Source organism: Physcomitrium patens, chromosome 19, assembly GCF_059467195.1.
Source record: "Physcomitrium patens ecotype Gransden chromosome 19, ASM5946719v1, whole genome shotgun sequence".
NCBI classification, from domain to species: Eukaryota; Viridiplantae; Streptophyta; class Bryopsida; order Funariales; family Funariaceae; genus Physcomitrium; species Physcomitrium patens.
Genome location: NC_143428.1, coordinates 6,654,141 through 6,674,341, shown reverse-complemented (window position 1 = coordinate 6,674,341; position 20,201 = coordinate 6,654,141). Strand labels below are relative to the sequence as shown.

The window sequence follows — 20,201 nt, the reverse complement described above, 5'->3', positions numbered from 1 at the left end:
AAGTCTGACCCTGAGACCTCAAAGATTCTGACTTCACACAAATGCACAATACGCTTGGTTCGTCGCACACCAGAACTGCATCGAAGCATCTGAACGTGCACACGAAACCAACCCCAACTGGAATGGAGTTGAACATGCATCACTCACATGGATCCAGTTGCTGTAGGTTCTGCCCAACTCACCGAGGCTTGACACACGTACCGAAACTGAACAGACAACAGGTTCCGGTGAAGTCGTGACTTACTGGTTGCAAACACAAATCTCGCTATTCTGATGTGCCATGACTGTCATATTCTGACGGATCATTACAATCTGATACTAACTCAATCATGGGAGCTGTATTGCAAGATCTCCAGCCCCTAACGGTCTACACCGTGGTGTACAGAATGCCGGTGATGTTCGAGCTTTTGTACTTTCCTTCTAGACATACCCCGCTTTTGATGATTTTAGCTTCAATCACATCTGCCTCTTGAATTAACAAACAGAGCTTCATTGGGGTGGTACCGGCGGTTCCAGGTCGCTGGATCAGGTTTGGTGCACGCGAGCACTGCAGGATGTGAACATCTCCTGTTGGAGAAGTTAGCTGTCGGTGTGGTCTCCGACATGAAATAACGTGCCCAAGAGTCGAGATTTATGCCACGGATTGCTGCGTAGAAGAGGATCGTATTTGCAATATGTTTCACATGGAATTGTGGAGGTTTTTCGGTCATCCTTAAGCGATTTCATGAGCTGCTCTCGAGAATTAGGCGATGTCGTGGACATGAACATCCGAAGAGAAGTGGAGAACTTCAACCCATATTGTTCGTGACAATTAGATCGACTTCGACAGCGATTCGTAATTTTCGACCCACTTTGTGAGCAGTATCCTCTGCTAGTCGGCTGTTCTGGTTGCCGACATGTGTCCATTCGCAGGTTTCTGGCGTCCTTTGGTAGTCTTCGTCGTGGAATGAGGAGGATTCAGTGCGAGCCATATTTGAGGTCCTGCGTGAATTGTTGTGAGTATCCAAGAATCAATCGGTTTCCAGTGACAGTGTGTCAGAGAATAGATCTACTTCTCAGTTTGGCTTTTCTTTGTTTTGGTTATGACATATTCACTGTTGATTCCAGTGCAGACTAAGGTCGTCATTGTGTGGACAATAGGAATAGTAGTTACAGGGTGGAGTACTGGTACAAGTGGTATTTTTCTACATCTAGATGGCTCTCACCTCGGTCCTTCCTGCTGGATCGCAAATTTTGATGGAAAAACCTCAGATTATGTATTGAAATTAGGAGGGGGCTTTTGACATGAAATTTTTGCGTGTGTCACCGTGAAAAACGATACAGGTAATGTTAGAGGTAATTAGTGCACTCCAATGCCCCTGAGATATGGTTTCGGTTAGTGGCTTGAGGGATTGTTAATGCGAGTATGGCTTGTGAGAATGAGCACATTTTTTAAAAAAAATTTAACTTTTACTATTAATGAATTGGTAAATTTACGTAGTGTTAGATAATTCTCTCGTGACTTCACTTCTCACATTACTCTTAGGTTCTCAACGCAGTGCACTCGAAGGAATCATAACAGCAGTGCTGCTTTACATATGACTGACCAGAATTCTGAACACATTTGCGGTAATGGACGCAGGAAATTCACACATCTATTGTTGCAAAACGCACCACACTTATGTCTATTAATAACTCATACGGTGTGGCTCACCATTGATCCTTAGTTCCTCTAAGAATCAAAGGTTCATGGTGCAAGAACTTCACTCCACTGTTCACCAATCGCTTCACCAATCTCGGCATATGTGTGTATAGAATAGAAGAATCAGCTGCTTCGGTGTAGAGTCCTACACGCGTCTGATTCAACGATCGAGCCTATTCCTCAGAGCCACTGTGCACCTTTAATTCGACATGTTGCAACGTACATCGACAGACACATCGACATCGAACCAACTTCCGATGACCGTGGCGTAACCACGATATTCAAGCAACTCTCGGAAGCTCCAGGGATTAGAGAGTACCGTAATATCTGAAACCCCGAAAATCAGCAACTGCGAACACATAAGATCTTGAGCTAGAAAAGCAATATCTTGGGTGGGACAAGCGGCAGTATTTCACTGCAGTAGGCCGTAGTTGACCATCCACCACTTGTGCAGCGGGGCACTCGTGGAGAGACTTGTGAGGACGCTTTCGCACCATGGATCTTGCAGACTCCAACTGAAGATAACTTGTTTCTAAGCCTCCGCTGAACGCCTAATTTGGATTGACTGGGGCGGCCAAAAGAGGCAAGACGATGTGTCTGGCAATGGAATGGGTCAGGGAGGTGGAAAATAACAAAGATTATGCTCTGAACCAGATGCAAATGATCCGGCACGTCTAGAGGTCTAGGGGAGAGGCCTTGGTAGAGGTAGGCTAACCAGGTCTTGCTGGGCTCTACAGTTTACACATTTCTACGAGAAACATACTTGGTTTACATTTGTTTGGTTCAATTTATGTTTGTTTTTGTACAAGCCTTGCTTTTTGTTCATAGCTCTTACCTGTGTTCCGCATGGGCCAATCCAATATCTTTCATCCAAACTGTAAGTTTGAATTAGTATTTCAGCTTAATTGGCTAATTGAACACGCCCTGATTACGAAACGTTTGTTCAAATTGTAAAGAACATATCCTGAGAATTCGCAAGATAGAAATGTTTAACTGATAGTATTTATTTTGTAACATTTTTTTGATATATATATATATATATATATTGATGGGAATATTAAGGGAGGAGCAAAGGGTTGTGCACTGTTTGGAAAAACTAGAATTACAAATGATGAAGTGCCACCTGTATCTCCCTGACAAGTTGTAGCAATTACTTTGCAAAGATGGTTAATAAATCTTTTTAACTCACTTTTGAAAACATGGTTGTGGTTAGCACACAAATTCTATCCTCATGTGCATCTTCCATCCATCTCATCCATCCATCTCCTACCTAGTAGCGTCAATACAAAATGAATCCATTATCCCTTAATTTCACTAACTGGATTTGCTCTAGTTCTTTTATTCTCTTCATCTTACCCTTTCGCCTCACAAAAATCACAGAGATCATGGAGGGTGGTCCAAGTGAAAGCAGATATGCAAACCAAACCGCTCATGTCCATACAAAATCACAATTAACGAAAAGAATTCTGAAGACTTGATCAACACTTGGAACAAGTCAGAGCTATTACAAAAGTTATTTAAAAAGGCCCAATGTGCCAGAATTCATGGGATGGGCTACTACTTCTCGTGGCAAAGTAGGATCCTCCGAAAGCAAGCTCCCATCCCCCCTGCTGTGTTGTGTTTTTGTGATGAATCCAGTCCTTGGAGCTCAAAGCCAGTTCAAGCGAAAGCTGGGTTCCACGCTCACCCACACAATCTTACTTTGTCCATTCACCTGACACTGAAACCCCATCGCAAATCTTCCTCGGGCTCTACTGAGCTTCCAAATTTTCGGATGAGGGCCAACAATCTCTTGTCAGGCTTTCTCTGTGTCTCAGGTGCCGCAGCGGAGCTTCACGACGAGACGCAGATCTCGTCTTTCTCAGGCCTAGGCTTTCCAGATGTGCTGACTTGTGCTCCATCCAACCTAGAAGATCTCCCCCCCCCTTTTTGTCCCAGATTGGGCAGAGCATACTAACTTCATCCAGTGAATCAGGATGATGCCAAGCAGAATTGGGGTCAACTTCATTGTGATGATAGAGATCGGAATCATGGCTTTCAGAATCCAAGGTGTTGTGTCCATCTTCCATCCATCTCATCCACTTTTCGTAACGTGCTTGATTTCCTCTCGCTTGCCGTGAGTTGTGGATCTGTTACAATGGAGAGGGTGTTACAATGCTCCACACCAGGGCCATGTGCTTTGCGCAGTTAGTTTACTTGGATCCAGTTTCATGAAAACTAAACGAACAAAACTGCCCTGGACATGGGGCATTGTATCCCACCGGTCATGCTACTCATTGTTTACGTTCTAAACTTGTGTTTGACACCACCTTCCTAACAACAAGTTTGTGTTGATCAAGCATTTGCCTTGAAACTGTGCCGAAGACCTCATAAGCTACGGCTCATTTGCTTTTCGCGGAGAACGATTCCCTACCCCGAGCAAAGCATGCATGTTGCACATATAAGGGGTGTCATGAAAGCACAAGATGCTCTGCGTACAAGGGTAGGAAGGAAGGGATGTAGCTTCTTATGATACTCGCTCAAAAGTGAATGTGGAGCGGTGGTTTACCTGTGGCCCCCGCGCTAGTGCCAGTCAGAAGGAAGCCAGGGATGGGGGAATGGGATTTAAGAGGAAGATAACGAACTAGAGCTTGGTGGATTCGAAACTGTGAAACCTGCTGGGAGGGTATGAGCATGAGGCTCAAGGATCTGCCGGTGATTGTAGCAGTTTCGACGACACCCGACGCATGGACCGAGCACCACGGCACAGTTTCACTAAATCAAGGCACCCCAGCGGCTTCGAAAGAAACTTACCAACTACGGTGCCGTGGATTATTCCTGCCACGTGGTCCGGAATCCGAAAACTTGTTGCGAATTGGAAACTGCACAGTGCTGGGCTGGGTACTACTGCGCAAGCTTGTTCCCAGCTTCCAAGCGAAGACCGTTCTTGCCGTGATCGTCGTCATGTGTCAGGGGCAGCGATCTGCACGACTGCAGCGCAGCCACGATCATCACTACCACTGTTAGACCCTCCTTCCTGAACCCAGAAGTTCCGGTTTCAGTGTACATATCGACCAGCGCTTCTGCAAGCTGAACGGGTGCTGCAAGTCTCAGTTGCAGGCGCCTGTCATTCGATGACTCCGTTTTGGGGCCTGCTGCTGTGATTATTGAGAATTTTGCTGCAGAGCCGTGCAAAATAGACGACAAGAGGTAGAGAAGCGGAGGGCGCTTTGGTTGTAGTTATTTGAGGACAAGGAAACACGGGTGAAGTCGTCAAATTTTGATTGAATTGGTCGTGATTTTTTGTGAGGAGATTAGTAATTGAGTTGCGTTTTCGAAGTTTGGGCTTCTGAGATTAGTGTTCCGGTGAGGGAGGTAATTTGCGGTCCCGCATAGCGAGCGCAGAAGCAGGAGTTTATCGTTCAGACAAGTATATATAATACATCAAACTATTTTCGCAGTTCACTACTGCCGTGGTCTCATAGATTAAAGAGGATTAAGTTGTAAAATACCTGTAAAAGCTATTTTTCCTGACACTGCCGAAAAAGACATGATCATGGACGTGACAAGTGTTAATGGCACGCCTACCGCAAAGAAATTCGGCGGAGGAGGATCACCTGCTTGTACAAATCCCAAAAATTTGACAAAATGGGCGGCATTGATTGCATCTCTTGTAATTCTGCTCCATTCATCGTCGACAGGAGTTTATGCTGCAAGAAGCTTCGGAGATGCAATCTCATCTTCAGATGTTTTAGTTCTTTACAAGAGTGGAAGTGAATCTTCAAGAGTGCACAAGCTGAGGAGTGCCACAAACACGGAGAACGTCGAATTTGGACATTTTCTTGGTACACTCTCTATGGACTCAAACGATGTATGCTTGATTGTGCTTGCGATAGTTGGTGGCTTTCTTTGCTACAAACTTTTCCCCCACAAGGTTATCTCGTGTTTGAAGTAGAGTGGTTTTTACTCAGCTGGAAGTACTCATGAAAATAAATGGTTCTCAAAGTGATTGATTCTCTAATTACAAGATGTAAGTCCTCTATCTTCGAGGGTTTCTGGACTATCACCTCCCACGCTCTGTATTTCGGATTGCGGTGCTTGTCGATTAGTGGAATTAGTAACCTTTTTTTGATTGCTATATGAAGCAGGACTTTTTTCAGATAATATCGTAGGTTGTTTTTGAAAAGTAGCTTCCTGAGCTTGGTTACAGTTGTATTGCCGGAGTTGTTGTAAACTTTCTTCTGAATTGAGTTCTTGGGCTTCTCTTTGCGGGTTCATCAGTTCTTGGGGTGTGTTGCGACGATCACATTACCATTTACAAGTTGTTCACTTGGTGTACGCTGAATCACCATTTGGAAATCATGGAATGTGCGTTTTTCTAGGCAGTTAAGAAAAAAAAGTCTCAGACCACCAAATGAGTTTGAGCTGATTATTTCTACATCGTCAATGGGCCTCGTGAGCTATGACGAAAGTATGAGTGCTTGGAGGTGTCCTCACGCACTTGTTTCACGCTTGCTGTTCTCGCAGAGAGAAAGCTATTGCAAGTTCAGCCACCTACAAATACACGACCATTGGCAGTGAGAGGAGACCGTAGAGATCCAACCAATGGCTTTAGGAAGTATCGAAGAGGATACGACGTGAAGAGCAAAAGCTATTGGGCGGTAGGGCATTTAGTTCTTCACTCTTTTGATGCTCTCCTTCACTTTAAGATCAATTGTAGTCATTCAATATCTTTGACGTTTGGTCTCCTCTTTTGTGCGCGCATCCTCAGATTCAGTAATTCCCGCAGTGCTTGGGGTTTTTTTTCTGCTTCTAATGTTTATCTTTATAGTTGCTTTTCTTGTGCCATATACCTGTCATGATCTTGTGATTTGATAACTTATTGATGATCTTACATTGATTATGGATTTGGTGACTTCCACACTTGCAGTCAGCGATATATACGGGAGTCTATGGGTTTTCTATAGCTGTGGCTTGGTTACTTCTGGGATTGCTCCTAGTTCTAGCTGCAATCTGCAAGCTCTGTTGCTGCCGTCGGGAGAAGGTGCAAGAGCCGCGTTCATCTTTTTACTATTGGCTACCTCGCCTCCTCGTGCTGCTTCTTTCACTTTTTGCCATGTATGTTTATCTCTCACCCATTACTTCGGTCGTACTTCTGAAGTTTCTAAAAGCGAGTTGCTTGAAGAAGATTTTGTTCATTGTTGAATGTTTTTCGGAGCATCCGTCTTTTCATGAAACATCACATGTTTTGTTTAAGAGTACACATTTTCTGTTTCTAGAGCTAAGAAGAGTAAGGAATTGGGAAATGGTGTTGCAGAATTAAGCCTGTGGAATAAATCTCTTTGTCCGCACTGTTAGCGTGTTGCGGTCTGAGCAAGTGACCCCAATGTTTTGGTGTTGATGTGTTTTCAGAGGATGTATTATTACACTGTTCGTACGGAATGAGCAATTTCATACACAGGCTTTCAATGTGAGAGATACAATAAGAGCATCATCAAATGATGCAACAGGCGCAGTTCGCAACGTATCCTCGACGTTGTCGGAGGTGGATACCCTTGTTAGTAGATACGGCATTGCTGGTTTGGAGCGTATTGGTCAGACAGTGACAAGCCTTAATCAGCAAGCTGAAACCATAACAACAGAAGTGGATAATACCTTAAGCACATTAACCAAGCTTATCAATGGAATGTATGATGCCCATTCTCATAACTCCAAACATTTTGTATAGTCCATCACAGAATGTGAGATAAATTCTCCATAAATGTTGCTGCTTGGTTTATATTATTTTACTGTTGTTGTTACTGCTTACATTCGTTTGCTTTGCTTTTGGGTGTGTAATCTTTAAACCTAAAAACGATTTTCTTAATGGTTTGAGTGTTTCTCTTTTTATTTTTATTTTTGTTGTTACAGAGAGATTGCATTGATAATAATTCTGGCGGTGGCTCTTTTCCTCGTAATTGCAGGACTTGGTAAGATATCCAGTCTGGTAGCGACCTCAGTTAATGTGTAATTTTACAATGATGTAACAAGATAATCATGTTCTTTTCACTCAAGTGTTTTGACGTACAGCTCGATTTGGTGTTATACCGACACTATGCACGATTTTGAATTGTTTATGCTGAATCAAATATTTTCTCCTTTCGAATCAGTCAACATCTTTATATTTACTTGATACGGTGTTATTCTTTCCTGCAGTGACGGCTTGTATAGGTTGGAGAGCTCTTCTTTTCTTGTAAGTTCCATCCTCCAAAAAATGTTTATATGCTCTACAAAATAAAAAGTTTCAAATCAGTAATTTGTGACCGAAATTATATATATATATATATATATATATATATGTATATTTTCTCGTGGTACCTGCACCTATCGTGTTCTTCAGTGTTTGTAGACACTTGATTAATGGTTATGGAAAAGACTACACGTACTGAGACATTCCTACTTACTGTGTTTGACAGGATTCTTTTGTTGGGTTGGATCCTTACGGCCTTGACCTGGGTTTTGTTTGGGCTTTTCTTCGCTGTCAACAAGTTAGTAACTCCCTATACATGTCCATTCTATTTCATCATATTTTAAGAGGAAATAGAAATCATAGGGTATGTGTTTTGTACTCTCTTTGATCGATGCGAGGATATCTCAAAATTCTTGGTTGTTGAGTGAATGTGATCTGATTGCTTCCACTTCCATAATTAAATTCTTGAGTTCGTGTGTACAATCAAGGATGTGAATCCTGCTTGTTTTGCAAGATCTATAATGGATGTGGCGTTGATATTGCAGTGTTGCATCAGATACATGCCAAGCTTTCACCGAGTACTTACAGGCCCCTGCAAATACAACGTTGGACGACTTGCTTCCATGTGTAGACCTATCAACTGCCAGTTCCGCATCAGGAGTAGCCAAGCAAGGCGTTAGCAACATAATTGTACAGGTGAGTACAAGCTAAAACTCTTGTTTTTTTCACTCTCTACACCTGTAATATGCGCGCTTATACTTATTCATGCATGTTTTGCACCTCAGCGCAGTTTATTACAAAGATGTTTACAGATGTTTATTTTTTTCCCATATGCCAGGCCAACGGAGCTATCACTCAAATACGGGATGCAAACACTAGAATAGGTCGAAACACTTCTCTACCTGATGTGTGCAATCCAATTGGTCCAGCCCCAACCCACATATTTACAAACTCTTGCCCTCGGGGTACAATCTCAATTGGTGAACTACCACAAGTGAGTAATGAATATTCCTACATTGTGATGTATTATTTGAGTTGAACCTTGCAACACAGTCACTAATATATATATATATATATATATATTTATTTATTATTTTATGAATAATCGATGTACCAGAATTAACAGATTGATTATTTGTTCCTCAGGCTATCCAACCTTACGTTTGCCCAGAAGAGCCTCTTTCAAATACGTGTTTGGCTGAAGGGCGTGTTGTTACTCCAACTCAAGGCACAACTATCAGGGATTTTTCTCAAGGTACAATCAAGAACATGAGATCTTATCATGTGTTGAGTTCCCATATTAAAGCACAACGAAATGTTACAATAAATTCAAAATTTTATGCTTTGACTAAGTATATCCCCGCGTGGAAAATATTTCCTGAAGCAAGCTGATGCGTTGTAGTTCTCATTTGATGCCGTGGTTTTCTTGCAGGGGGACAAAGTTTACTGAATATAATTCCACAGGTTGACAGTTTAACCAACTGTTCCTTCGTGTACGATACATTCAACACCATTGTTAACGAGCGATGCAGCCCTGCAAGAAGAGCTATTCGAAACCTTTGGATTCCATTGCTGCTTTTGTCTATAGCCTTGACATTGATAACAATCTCTTGGATTCTGGCGAACCATCGCAACAAAAAGGAACGTTACTCGCATACCATTCACGCTCAAGATAGTCCAAGACCCACTCAAAAGTGAAAAAGCCCACTAGAAAGTGTAAATTTCGGCTGTAGCGATTTAATTTGATATGCTAGTACCTTTATTTAGAGGCATTCTGAAAGTACACTCTGGTTTCAGATGCATGCTGAGAACTTAAGGTTTTTTTTCAGAAGTAAAGAGAGGAAGGGAAAGGGAGGGTTGTTGAGTGTGCATAGAGCTGCCGAAGTAACCGGCACACCTTATTTCATTTGTGAACAGCTTTTTGAATAAGAAGAAACCATCTCACTTTGGATATTCTTAATTAACTTTACCAATTTAAATGTTGGTTTTTTATTAATTTGTTTGTTTTTTTGTTTTTTCTATTAATATAAGTCGATTCAGTTCATTGACAATGTCTGCAACCCATAAACATTTCATCATCCAGTCTCAGTAGATTCCAATAAGTAAACAGTTCACAAACAGAGAAAGTTCATGCTATGACTATACAAAATTCAAGATAACGCAGTCCAAGTGAAACAGCTTAAGCTTATTCACAGTGTCAGTTTCTGCTCAAGTTGCTAACAGCACAACGGCCAACTACATACTCAAATCGTTGGTTGTTGTTGAGCTGGTCGATAACTCATATCCAACAGACTGAGCATTCCACGAAGCAGACTACCAAAGAACGGCAGGAGGCAGACAATGTGTCGACCAAGGGTGTCAAAGCTGATCTCCCTGCTCATAGAGTTTATTTTTGTCCTAAAGACATCTCGACCGTCGATCAGCTAGCTTAGATCTCAGTATGAATCCATTGAGACACAAAGTTTCTGATCATCATGCACATTTGCATTCCGCTTGTTTCTAGAGCTTGTTAGGTCATGGGTCTAATTCACAATCATTGTTAAAATCATCATTTTTTATTTTTTATTTTGTCAAACTATATTTTATTTCTCCAATTGTGCTTGAATTGATTACAATTATGATGTCTTTCTTAGTTGCCTACATTTTTAACTCTATTATCAAACTCAAAGATAGTAGCAGCTACAACCAATAGTGACCAATGTGCAAAGTTACTCTTATTTTTTTTGGTGGGTAGAAGCATGTTGTTGGTATTGTTATAACATCAATTCAACATATCAAGAAGAAGGACTACATCTTTGTTGAGCACCTTTGCCCCTTTAATGTTCAAGCCTTTGATGCTTATGTATGCATCATCTCTAGATTCCTTATTATATGTCTAAATATTGCTAACACATGTTGATATTGCTAAACCATGTTGGAATATATTTTCTAATTTCTATTTTTTTTAAGACATTTCTTACATGTTTGATATTTATTAGTCATATATGTTATTGAATTATTAAAAATATTCTATTAAAATATAATGTATGTCATTCCTTACTATTTTTGATTGATATTAGTATACCCAATTAAATATCTATGTCCAATTGAACACTTTCTATAAGATATAATTTGTTGTTTTTAGAGACAAACAATACTTTGGCACTAATTACAATAATATATTTGATGATGTTGTGCATCTTGAGACCTTTTATCTTATAATAGCTCTTATTATTATACAAAATAAAGAAGTTTATTTAAAGAATACTATTACAATGTTTTTCAAAGCTATCATTCAAAAAGATCTCTTAATATATATTTGGCCACCTTTAAGTTATGAAACTTATACTTTCAGCAATCAACTTCTTATTTGATTTTTACTTTGTGCTATTTTCTAGTTGAAACAAGTATCTTAGCTCTAGTATTTGGAATTCACTTTCTAGTATTTGGAATTTACTTTCTTATGTACTCATGGTTTTTTTGCAACTTCTATCCAATACTTATAGTTTTTAGCATGAAATAGGCTATATTTTAATAATATAGGTTAATAATAATGATTTTTATGAATGATCATCTTATATTCTATATTTATATCAAGACCTTTATACTTACAAGATTCTTACATGATTTCATCTTCAAGATTGTATTTTTGCTACAACTTATTCTAGTAGCCACCATGATATTCGACCATTTATAACTACATCTAATTCTAATAAGTATGAATGGTTTCAAGCTATAATCCAATCTTTTCTTTTCTTTGTGTTTGAATGGGCCTCAATCTCATTAAATGCTATTTACAACTTGGGCAATTTTTTCACAATTCCTTTCCAAAGAATGAAATTAGTCTTTGCCAAGTTTCCATGTATATGCATAGTACAACCAATTTGGATCTCAAATATATTGCAAACAATTGATTTCATGTTCATCTTCATATTTTTAATTTCTATATTTACTCTAATATTGCTAATATAAATCGTCTTTTTTATTGCAAAATCATTGTAAATGACCTATTCAAATTTTTCATAATCTTATGTCATAAAAAAGCCAAGAGCTAAATATTGATGTAACTTCTTGATTAATTTAGAATATAAACATACTATCTAGCCAATAAAGAGTCCATTTGGTTTTATTTTTTAATTATATGATTATATTATAATTTAATAAATATTCAAAATCTTATTATCTATAGAAATAAATATATATATATATATATATATATATATATATTTTCTAAAGCTTTATCCTATTCTTAATTTCTAATCTAAGCATATAAAAGTCATCTTTTATTATATGTATAAATAAGTTCTTAAAGATTAAGTCACTTTTTAATATTTACCAATGAAAGAGATGTCTATTAAAGATTGATTATACTATTAATGGATATTAATTTCTTTTAATTCAAGGAGTTATTTTGTTTACATATTCCACATCACTTAATAGTCTCATTACTTACCATCATCAGTTTTCCTACTACTACTATAGATCCAAGAAATTAGAGATGTATTGATCAAAGGTCTTAAAGCTAATCTCTCTACCCAAAGTTTTGTAATTCTAAAAACATCTTAATTGATGATCAATTAGCTTTAATTATCGTCAAGTATTATAATATCAATAGATATAGTTTGTACATTAAGCAAGAAAATTTAGGATAAATTCAAACTTTGCTCAATGAAGTTCGAATTTTTTTAGATATATTTTTTTGTATTTAAACACTCCTTTATTCAATTCAATATGAATATAATGAAACACATAGTTTTTTTTATCATTATGTTCATCTTCATTCAACTTTGTTTTAGAGTTTAATACAATATACACATCTTGGTATCAAAAATCATGGCTTATTGTCAAAATAGTTTCAATTGTTACAAAAAATGTGTATACTATTGAATTCAATCTAATCTATGTGGTACCATTGCAACTAGCATAAAAATACAAAGAAAAAATGGCAGCACCTCAAATAAAGTATTGATCAAGAAAATGTTTTAAAGAAATTAAACTCACAAACTACAAAGGAGCATATTAAAAGAGTAGAAATGGAAAGATGTTCCAATATCCTCTCTTTGATACAACTTGGTCTTTTCCCAAACCTTTATAAACCTTTGAAAATTGCCTAGTTTCAAAGGTTGATGTAAAGAATTTTATTAGACTCAATTCTTACGATCTTAATGGAGCACAAGTGGAGAAGTGACATCATGCAAAGTTCTATGTAGTAAAACATAGATACATTCTTAGAATCTATCTTTCTTAGAAAAAATACAATGGTAAAGTGAAGGATTTTAAAAGAGTTGAATTTGAAGCTTTTAGAATTAAGAGAAAGGATAAGAGATTTATCAGCGAATAGTACTATTTTAGATGTTTTAAGCTAAGTCTATTACAATCTAATTTAAACTTAGTGCATACCATTGATTTGATTAGCATGTCCATAAGTTGATCTTGAGTATTTGTATAAATTACTTTGATTCTATTTGATTTAATTTTATTTCTAATGAAGCATCCATCATTTTAAAAATATTTTATCTTATCATGAAATACAAGATTGTAGGATATTTTAATTCTACTTTGATTATTATATCTTATGATGGTTAGTCTCATACTTGAAACTTAAAATTCTTGTAGCAATATGCACAATAATATGGCTTTCAATATGTAATTTGCCAAAAAGTGATAGTCACATTTACAAGAAGATTGTCAAGGACAAGAACTCGATGAAAGCTAAAGAGTAAGTGAGACTCTTCTCAAAAAGAAATAGGACAAAATAGAAATATGTATATTAAGAAAGAAACTGGAATGGCTATTGCCAAAATACAAGAAAACTAGAGACCCTTGAAACTAGACTAGAAGCAAGAAAGGAGTTGACAAGAGTGAAGAAGCCTTCACTCTTGTCTCTATATATACTATCTAACTAGGGGCTACGTGGCGACGTTCTATAGGACCTCCAATATGTGTTGACTTTGTAGGACACATGCCTTGACTTACAAGGCAAGTTTTTCTACGTGTGGGCCACATAGTTAGCTTGATCTTCAAGCTAACAACATGTGTGGCACATGGCCAACTTGTTGACCACGTTTCTAATCCAAAAAGTCAATTAAAGACACCTATGAAGTCAAAGCAGCGTCTAGGAAGTTTCTAGGAAGCTTCTATATTAAATATTATACAATTAACTTACTTTTATCTACTTTTACTTACTTCTACCTATTTCTATATGTAATTATTAGCTTACATGATTATGGCCGTGACATTACCCCCCCTTCTAGAGACGAGTTCCACGAAGAGTGGTCATCATATGTTGAGGAAATCTATGATGCGACGAATTGTATTCGCCACATACTCTGATCTCTGTTCTCTTCGAAGATGATTGATAGGGCCTCTCAACCATCGGTAGTGTCCCATACCAAGGCGGGAAGACCACCCAGTTATTTGATCATTATTGAGGCCTTCATAACTTCCTTCGAATAGAATATTCGGAACACCATCAGGAGTTGTTCCTACCTCTAGCAAAATCACCAAACATCGGGAGTCCCTTCCCAAATCGTGATACCAAACGCGTTGTATCTCACCATCTGTTCGAGGAAGAACATGTCGTTCTTGAAGATCTTCATCTCGATTGCGTCGTCTTGAAGGTTGTGATAATCGTAATGTCTCGTCCGGCAGGTCAGCAAACGAAGGTTCTTGAGTTGAATCTGTTGGTTGTTGGCTCTCCATCTAATTAGCGTCACAAATGCAAAGAAGTTACAAACAAGGATAGGAAATTGAATGTTATCTTGCCTCAATCTTGTCTCTTTTATAAGAGAGATTTTCATCTTGGTTTTGATGGATGTCGTCGATGAAAAACTTTGACTTTAGCTGATGCATTTGCTAGATTCCTGGATGGCTCCCATGTGCGTTCACTAATATCATATCCGCGCCAATGAACAAGATATTCCAGCTTATTTCGGCACCGCCTTGAGTCTAATATCTCTTCCACCTCAAATTCTTCATTATTATCTACTTCTATAGGAGGCGATGGCATTTGTCTTCTTCCTTGTATATCCACTGTCTTATATGGTTCAAGAAGAGATACGTGGAATACAGGATGGATCTTCATTGACTCTGGTAGATGTAACCGATATGCAATTGGGTTGATCTGTTCAGAAACAGAAAAGGGGCCAAGCCTACGATAGTCCAACTTGTCACAAGGTCGAGTAGTCTTGATATTGCGACGAAGTAGCCATACCTTATCACCGACGTTGATCTGTGGTTGCTCCTTACGATATAGATCTGCGTTTATCTTTTGTCGTTCTTGAGCTTTCTTCAACTGCGCCTTCATTATTGCATGTAACTCTGACAACCGATTTGCCATATCTTCTGCTGCAGGATTATCAACTTTTGAAAAATCAAAAGTATCAAGTCATGGATGATAGCCATAATTCGCAAAGAAAGGTGTTTGTTGCGTGGAGGAATGTACCGTATTATTATAAGCAAACTCTGCCAATGGCAGAAGGTTTGTCCAATCATCTTGTTGGTAGTTGATGGTACACCTTAAATACTGTTCCAAGACTTGGTTTACGCGCTCTGTTTGTCCATCAGTTTGAGGATGGAAAGCTGAAGATAGCTTTATGTCCACTTTTAAAATCTTGAAAAGAGTCCTCCAGAATCTCGACACAAATTGAGTTCCCCTATCCGATATGATATCTTTAGGTAATCCATGATAGCGATAGATATTATCAATGAAAAACTTAGCTGTTTCTTCACCTGTGATAGATTTTGTACATGGCATAAAATGTGCCATCTTGGTGAAACGATCTACTATCACAAATATAGAATCATAAGATCTTGAGTTTGGAAGATCTGTGATGAAATCCATAGAAACAGAAGACCATGGTTGTTCTGGTATAGGTAATGGCTGAAGAAGTCCGTACGGTCGATGTCGAGGAATTTTTGATCTTGAACAAATATCACATGATTGTACAAAGTCTTTGACTGACTTCCACATTTGTGGCCACCAAAAATCTCTTGATATGAGTTCCAGAGTCTTATTATATCCAAAGTGCCCTGCTGCTGGAAAGTCATGACGTGCTTGAAGAACACGCAAACGTGCTTTTCCTTCTGGAACATATAGGCGTCCTTCAAAATATAATAGATTATTCTTGAACTCGAACTTAGAAGAATCATGAGACTTGGAAGAATTATTCTCGATATCATGAACAAGAGGGTCTGAGGACATACTGGATTGGATTTGCTTGAGAAAAGTTGAATCAACAGTCAATGTTGATTTCACTGCTCGGAGATGAAATTGCTCCGGTTTCAAGAGGACCGTTCTTTGTTGCTCAAAAGCTGCATCTCCTTCTTTTGGTGCAAAATAAGAACGTCTAGACAAGGCATCGGACAAACCTTGTTGTTTTCCTGGCCGATAAGTGATAATGAACTCGAATCTTGACAAAGACATACTCCAACGAGCTTGACGATGATTCAACACGCGTGCTGACATGAAATACTCGAGGTTCTTGTGATCTGTATACACAGTGACTGGACTAGAAGCACCTTCTAAATAATGACGCCATTCTTGAAAGGAATCCACGATTGCAAGAAGTTCTTTATCGTGGATCTCATAATTGATCTCGGCTGCTGAGAATTTTCTTGAATGAAAAGCTATTGGATGAAGTTTGTCATTTGTTCCCATTTGTGATAAAACTGCACCCAAGGCAAAATCCGATGCGTCTGTTTCCATAAAAAATACCTTGGATAAGTCAACACGATATAAGACTGGTGCAGAGACAAACGATGTCTTCAAGGCTTCAAATGCTGCTTCCGCTTCTTGATTCCATTGGAATTTATCTTTACTAGTCAAGCGTGTAAGTGGAGCTGTAACTCGTGAGAAATCTTTGATGAAGATCCGATAGTAATTGGCAAATCCCAAGAAACATTGGACATCTCTTATAGTCTTTGGAATCTTCCAATCCATGATTGTTTGGACTTTCTTAGAATCCATCATAAGACCATCATTTGAAATGATGTATCCTAAAAAGTCAAGTTGAGTAGTGTGAAATACACACTTTTCCATCTTGGCGTACAATCCTGCATCTCTGAGTTTTTGTAATACTTGACGAACATGTATTTCATGTTCTTCAACATTCTTAGAATAAATCAGGATATCGTCTAGGTAGCAGACGACAAAATTGTCTAAGAATTCATGAAATACATCATTCATGAGATGTTGAAAAGCAGCTGGTGCATTCGTGAGTCCAAAAGGCATGACATTATATTCAAAATGCCCGTACCTGGTTCAAAACGCAGTCTTCCATTCATCTCCTTCTTTGATCCGTACTAGATTATATGCTCCTCTTAGATCTATTTTTGTATAGATCTTAGCTTGATTCAACTGGTCAAGGAGTCTTGATATCAAAGGTAATGGATACCTGTTCTTGATTGTGATCTTGTTGAGTCCTCGATAGTCAACACACATTCGTAAAGATCCATCTTTTTTCTTTACGAATAAAATTGGAGCTCCTGCTGGAGATTTTGAATGGCGTATGAAATTCTTTGCCAAATTCTCGTCAATATATGTCTTGAGTTCAGCCAACTCATCTTGCGATAAACTGTAAATTGGTCCAAATGGTGGCAGAGTTCCTTCCTTGAGATCGATTGAACAATCGTATGGGCGATGCTCAGGAAGAATATCTGCATTCTTTTTCTCAAAAACGTCTTGATAATCCTGATATTGACTTGGAATGCCACTTGAAGTCTTTACGCTTTCAGAAATAGGTGCAGCATAAATAGCAAAAGTTGATCCTTCTTTTGCTGCGTGTATAAATGCTTTTGCACCTATAAGTGCGGGTTTTATTATACTAGACTCATGGTTTTTTACTTGATTAATAGAACTGTTACTAATGCTCTGAGGAAAATCAAGTTTACGAGAAATCCAATCTATTCGAGGATTATACTTTTCTAACCATGATAAGCCTAAAATTACTGGATTAGAGGGAGATCTAATTATATTAAAAATTACGCAACTACTATGACCATTTATTACTACATCTACAGGAAGTGTTTCGTGAGTTACATCTCCAGAAGACAACGGACGACCATCTATGACTTCTACGTGTACAGGTTTAGTTTTTTGTATTAATGATATTCTATGACATCTAGCAAATTCTTCATCTAAAAAACAAGATGAGGCTCCTGAATCTACCAAGGCAGAGGCTTTGTAATTATTAGGTCCTAAACGCACATCTATTATAAAACAAGGAGATGGTTCTAAGGAGAGGATAGGACCTTCATTAGAAGTTGTACAAGATTCCAGCCGCACGGTCCCTATTGTAGCTGGACGTACTCGTTTTCCGACATACTGTCTTCTTTGACAGCCGTACTCCTCATTTTGTAGTTGCGTCGCTTCTTTGGACAATGTTGAGCAGTGTGCTTAGGTTCTCCACAATATAAGCACAATCCTTCTTGTCGACGACGAGACTTTTCTTGCTCAGTAAGAGGTTTGAAACGTACCGCATCAATTTGCATATCCTCTATTTCTGAAGGTATGTGTTGAGGAGACGTCGGTGTTGCCATTGAATTGTAGTAACGTTGAGGCCCACTTGTGCGACTCTCGGATCGAAATTCAAAAAGTTGATTGTCGCACTTCACAGCAAAGTCAATTGCTTGACTCAATGTTTGAGGATCAGGTAAATTAAGCATCAATTTCTTTACCTCATATTGTAATCCGTAGAGAAATTGACTCACAAGTGCGGCATCATCCCACTTGATATCAGTTGCAAGTTGTCGAAATTGCGAAGCATATAATGTTACTGATCGATTGCCTTGTCGCAAAATACGGATCTTGTTGGTTGCAACACGAATTGCATCATGTTCTCCAAACATGGATCGAAACTCCGCCAAAAAAGCCTCCAGATTATCCAATATTGGATCTCGTCGTTCAAGAAAAGATGAAAACCATGACAATGCTGAACCTGAAAGAAGTGTACCAATGAATCTAACTTGTGACCCTGGAGTTGGATAGCTCTGGGGTTGAAGTTCAATCACTAGTTGGACCTGATTGATGAATCCTCGAAACTTGGATCTAGTACCATCAAACTTCTCGGGCAAGGCAACTCTCGGTTCTCTAACACTCGAAGGGTGTTCCATTCTGGGAGAAGGGACATGGTTTGGTGCAGATGTTGAAGCAGCCCCAATCATCTCTATATCTTCACTTCCTACCATTCTTGTTGCTCCTTGTGGTGGTAAATTGAGTTAATGCATCGCAAGCATTAACTCCCTCAATTGTTCTTGCATCTGTGCCATTGCACTCTTCATTTCAACAAGCTCTGCCATAGTAGCACTTAGAAAAGAGAAGATGTCTAATAACGCTCAAAATAGAAGAGAGGAATTGATAACAAAGAAAATACTAAGAACAATATCAGTTTAAAAGAGAGTAATCCGTAACTTCTAATGCGCTTATGTCTTATCAAGAAAAAGGGGTAATCCACTCTTAATCAAGAAAAGACAAAGCTCTGATATTGTAAGTGTACTCTTGTCAATCTGTCAAGGACAAGAACTCGATGAAAGCTAAAGAGTAAGTGAGACTCTTCTCAAAAAGAAATAGGACAAAATAGAAATATGTATATTAAGAAAGAAACTGGAATGGCTATTGCCAAAATACAAGAAAACTAGAGACCCTTGAAACTAGACTAGAAGCAAGAAAGGAGTTGACAAGAGTGAAGAAGCCTTCAGTCTTGTCTCTATATATACTATCTAACTAGGGGCTACGTGGCGACGTTCTATAGGACCTCCAATATGTGTTGACTTTGTAGGACACATGCCTTGACTTACAAGGCAAGTTTTTCTACGTGTGGGCCACATAGTTAGCTTGATCTTCAAGCTAACAACATGTGTGGCACATGGCCAACTTGTTGACCACGTTTCTAATCCAAAAAGTCAATTAAAGACACCTATGAAGTCAAAGCAGCGTCTAGGAAGTTTCTAGGAAGCTTCTATATTAAATATTATACAATTAACTTACTTTTATCTACTTTTACTTACTTCTACCTATTTCTATATGTAATTATTAGCTTACATGATTATGGCCGTGACAAAGATCTTATTATTGAGGTTTGTTTGGAAGAACTCCAAGAGATGGGCATGCATCCTTAGAAGAATAGATATACTAATATAGATATGCAATCATTAGGATTGTGTACAAAATTTGCATCTAAGAAGCTCAAAAGAAAATTTTCCTCCTAAACTTTGTAAGAGATGATATCAATGTATATAGTGCAAAATTTTGCATGTAATTTGGAGATGGAATTATTGTGGAATATTTATATAATGATTGCAAATATCAACTACAAAGGCCTAGTTTAAGCAAGT

The 20,201-nt window shown here is 38.4% G+C and overlaps 1 protein-coding gene across 1 annotated transcript; it reads left to right on the top strand.

The window, feature by feature from the left end:
• The first annotated feature begins 4,339 nt into the window (after positions 1–4,339).
• On the top strand, positions 4,340–9,853 carry LOC112272803 (uncharacterized). Its single transcript, XM_024500917.3, has 11 exons — positions 4,340–5,505; positions 6,188–6,321; positions 6,591–6,778; positions 7,073–7,348; positions 7,571–7,629; positions 7,856–7,892; positions 8,116–8,187; positions 8,435–8,585; positions 8,728–8,883; positions 9,036–9,144; positions 9,322–9,853. The coding sequence occupies exons 1-11, from the start codon at positions 5,211–5,213 to the stop codon at positions 9,585–9,587; spliced, it is 1,743 nt and encodes a 580-aa protein (XP_024356685.1). The 5' UTR covers positions 4,340–5,210; the 3' UTR covers positions 9,588–9,853.
• Positions 9,854–20,201: the final 10,348 nt, after the last annotated feature.

Bases quoted from the DNA above. Each gene is read 5' to 3' on its own strand.
- LOC112272803 (XM_024500917.3), top strand. From the start codon at position 5,211: ATGATCATGGACGTGACAAGTGTTAATGGCACGCCTACCGCAAAGAAA. The intron at 7,349-7,570 runs GTATGATGCCCA...TTGTTGTTACAG, and splicing joins ACCAAGCTTATCAATGGAAT to AGAGATTGCATTGATAATAA. The intron at 8,586-8,727 runs GTGAGTACAAGC...CCCATATGCCAG, and splicing joins TTAGCAACATAATTGTACAG to GCCAACGGAGCTATCACTCA.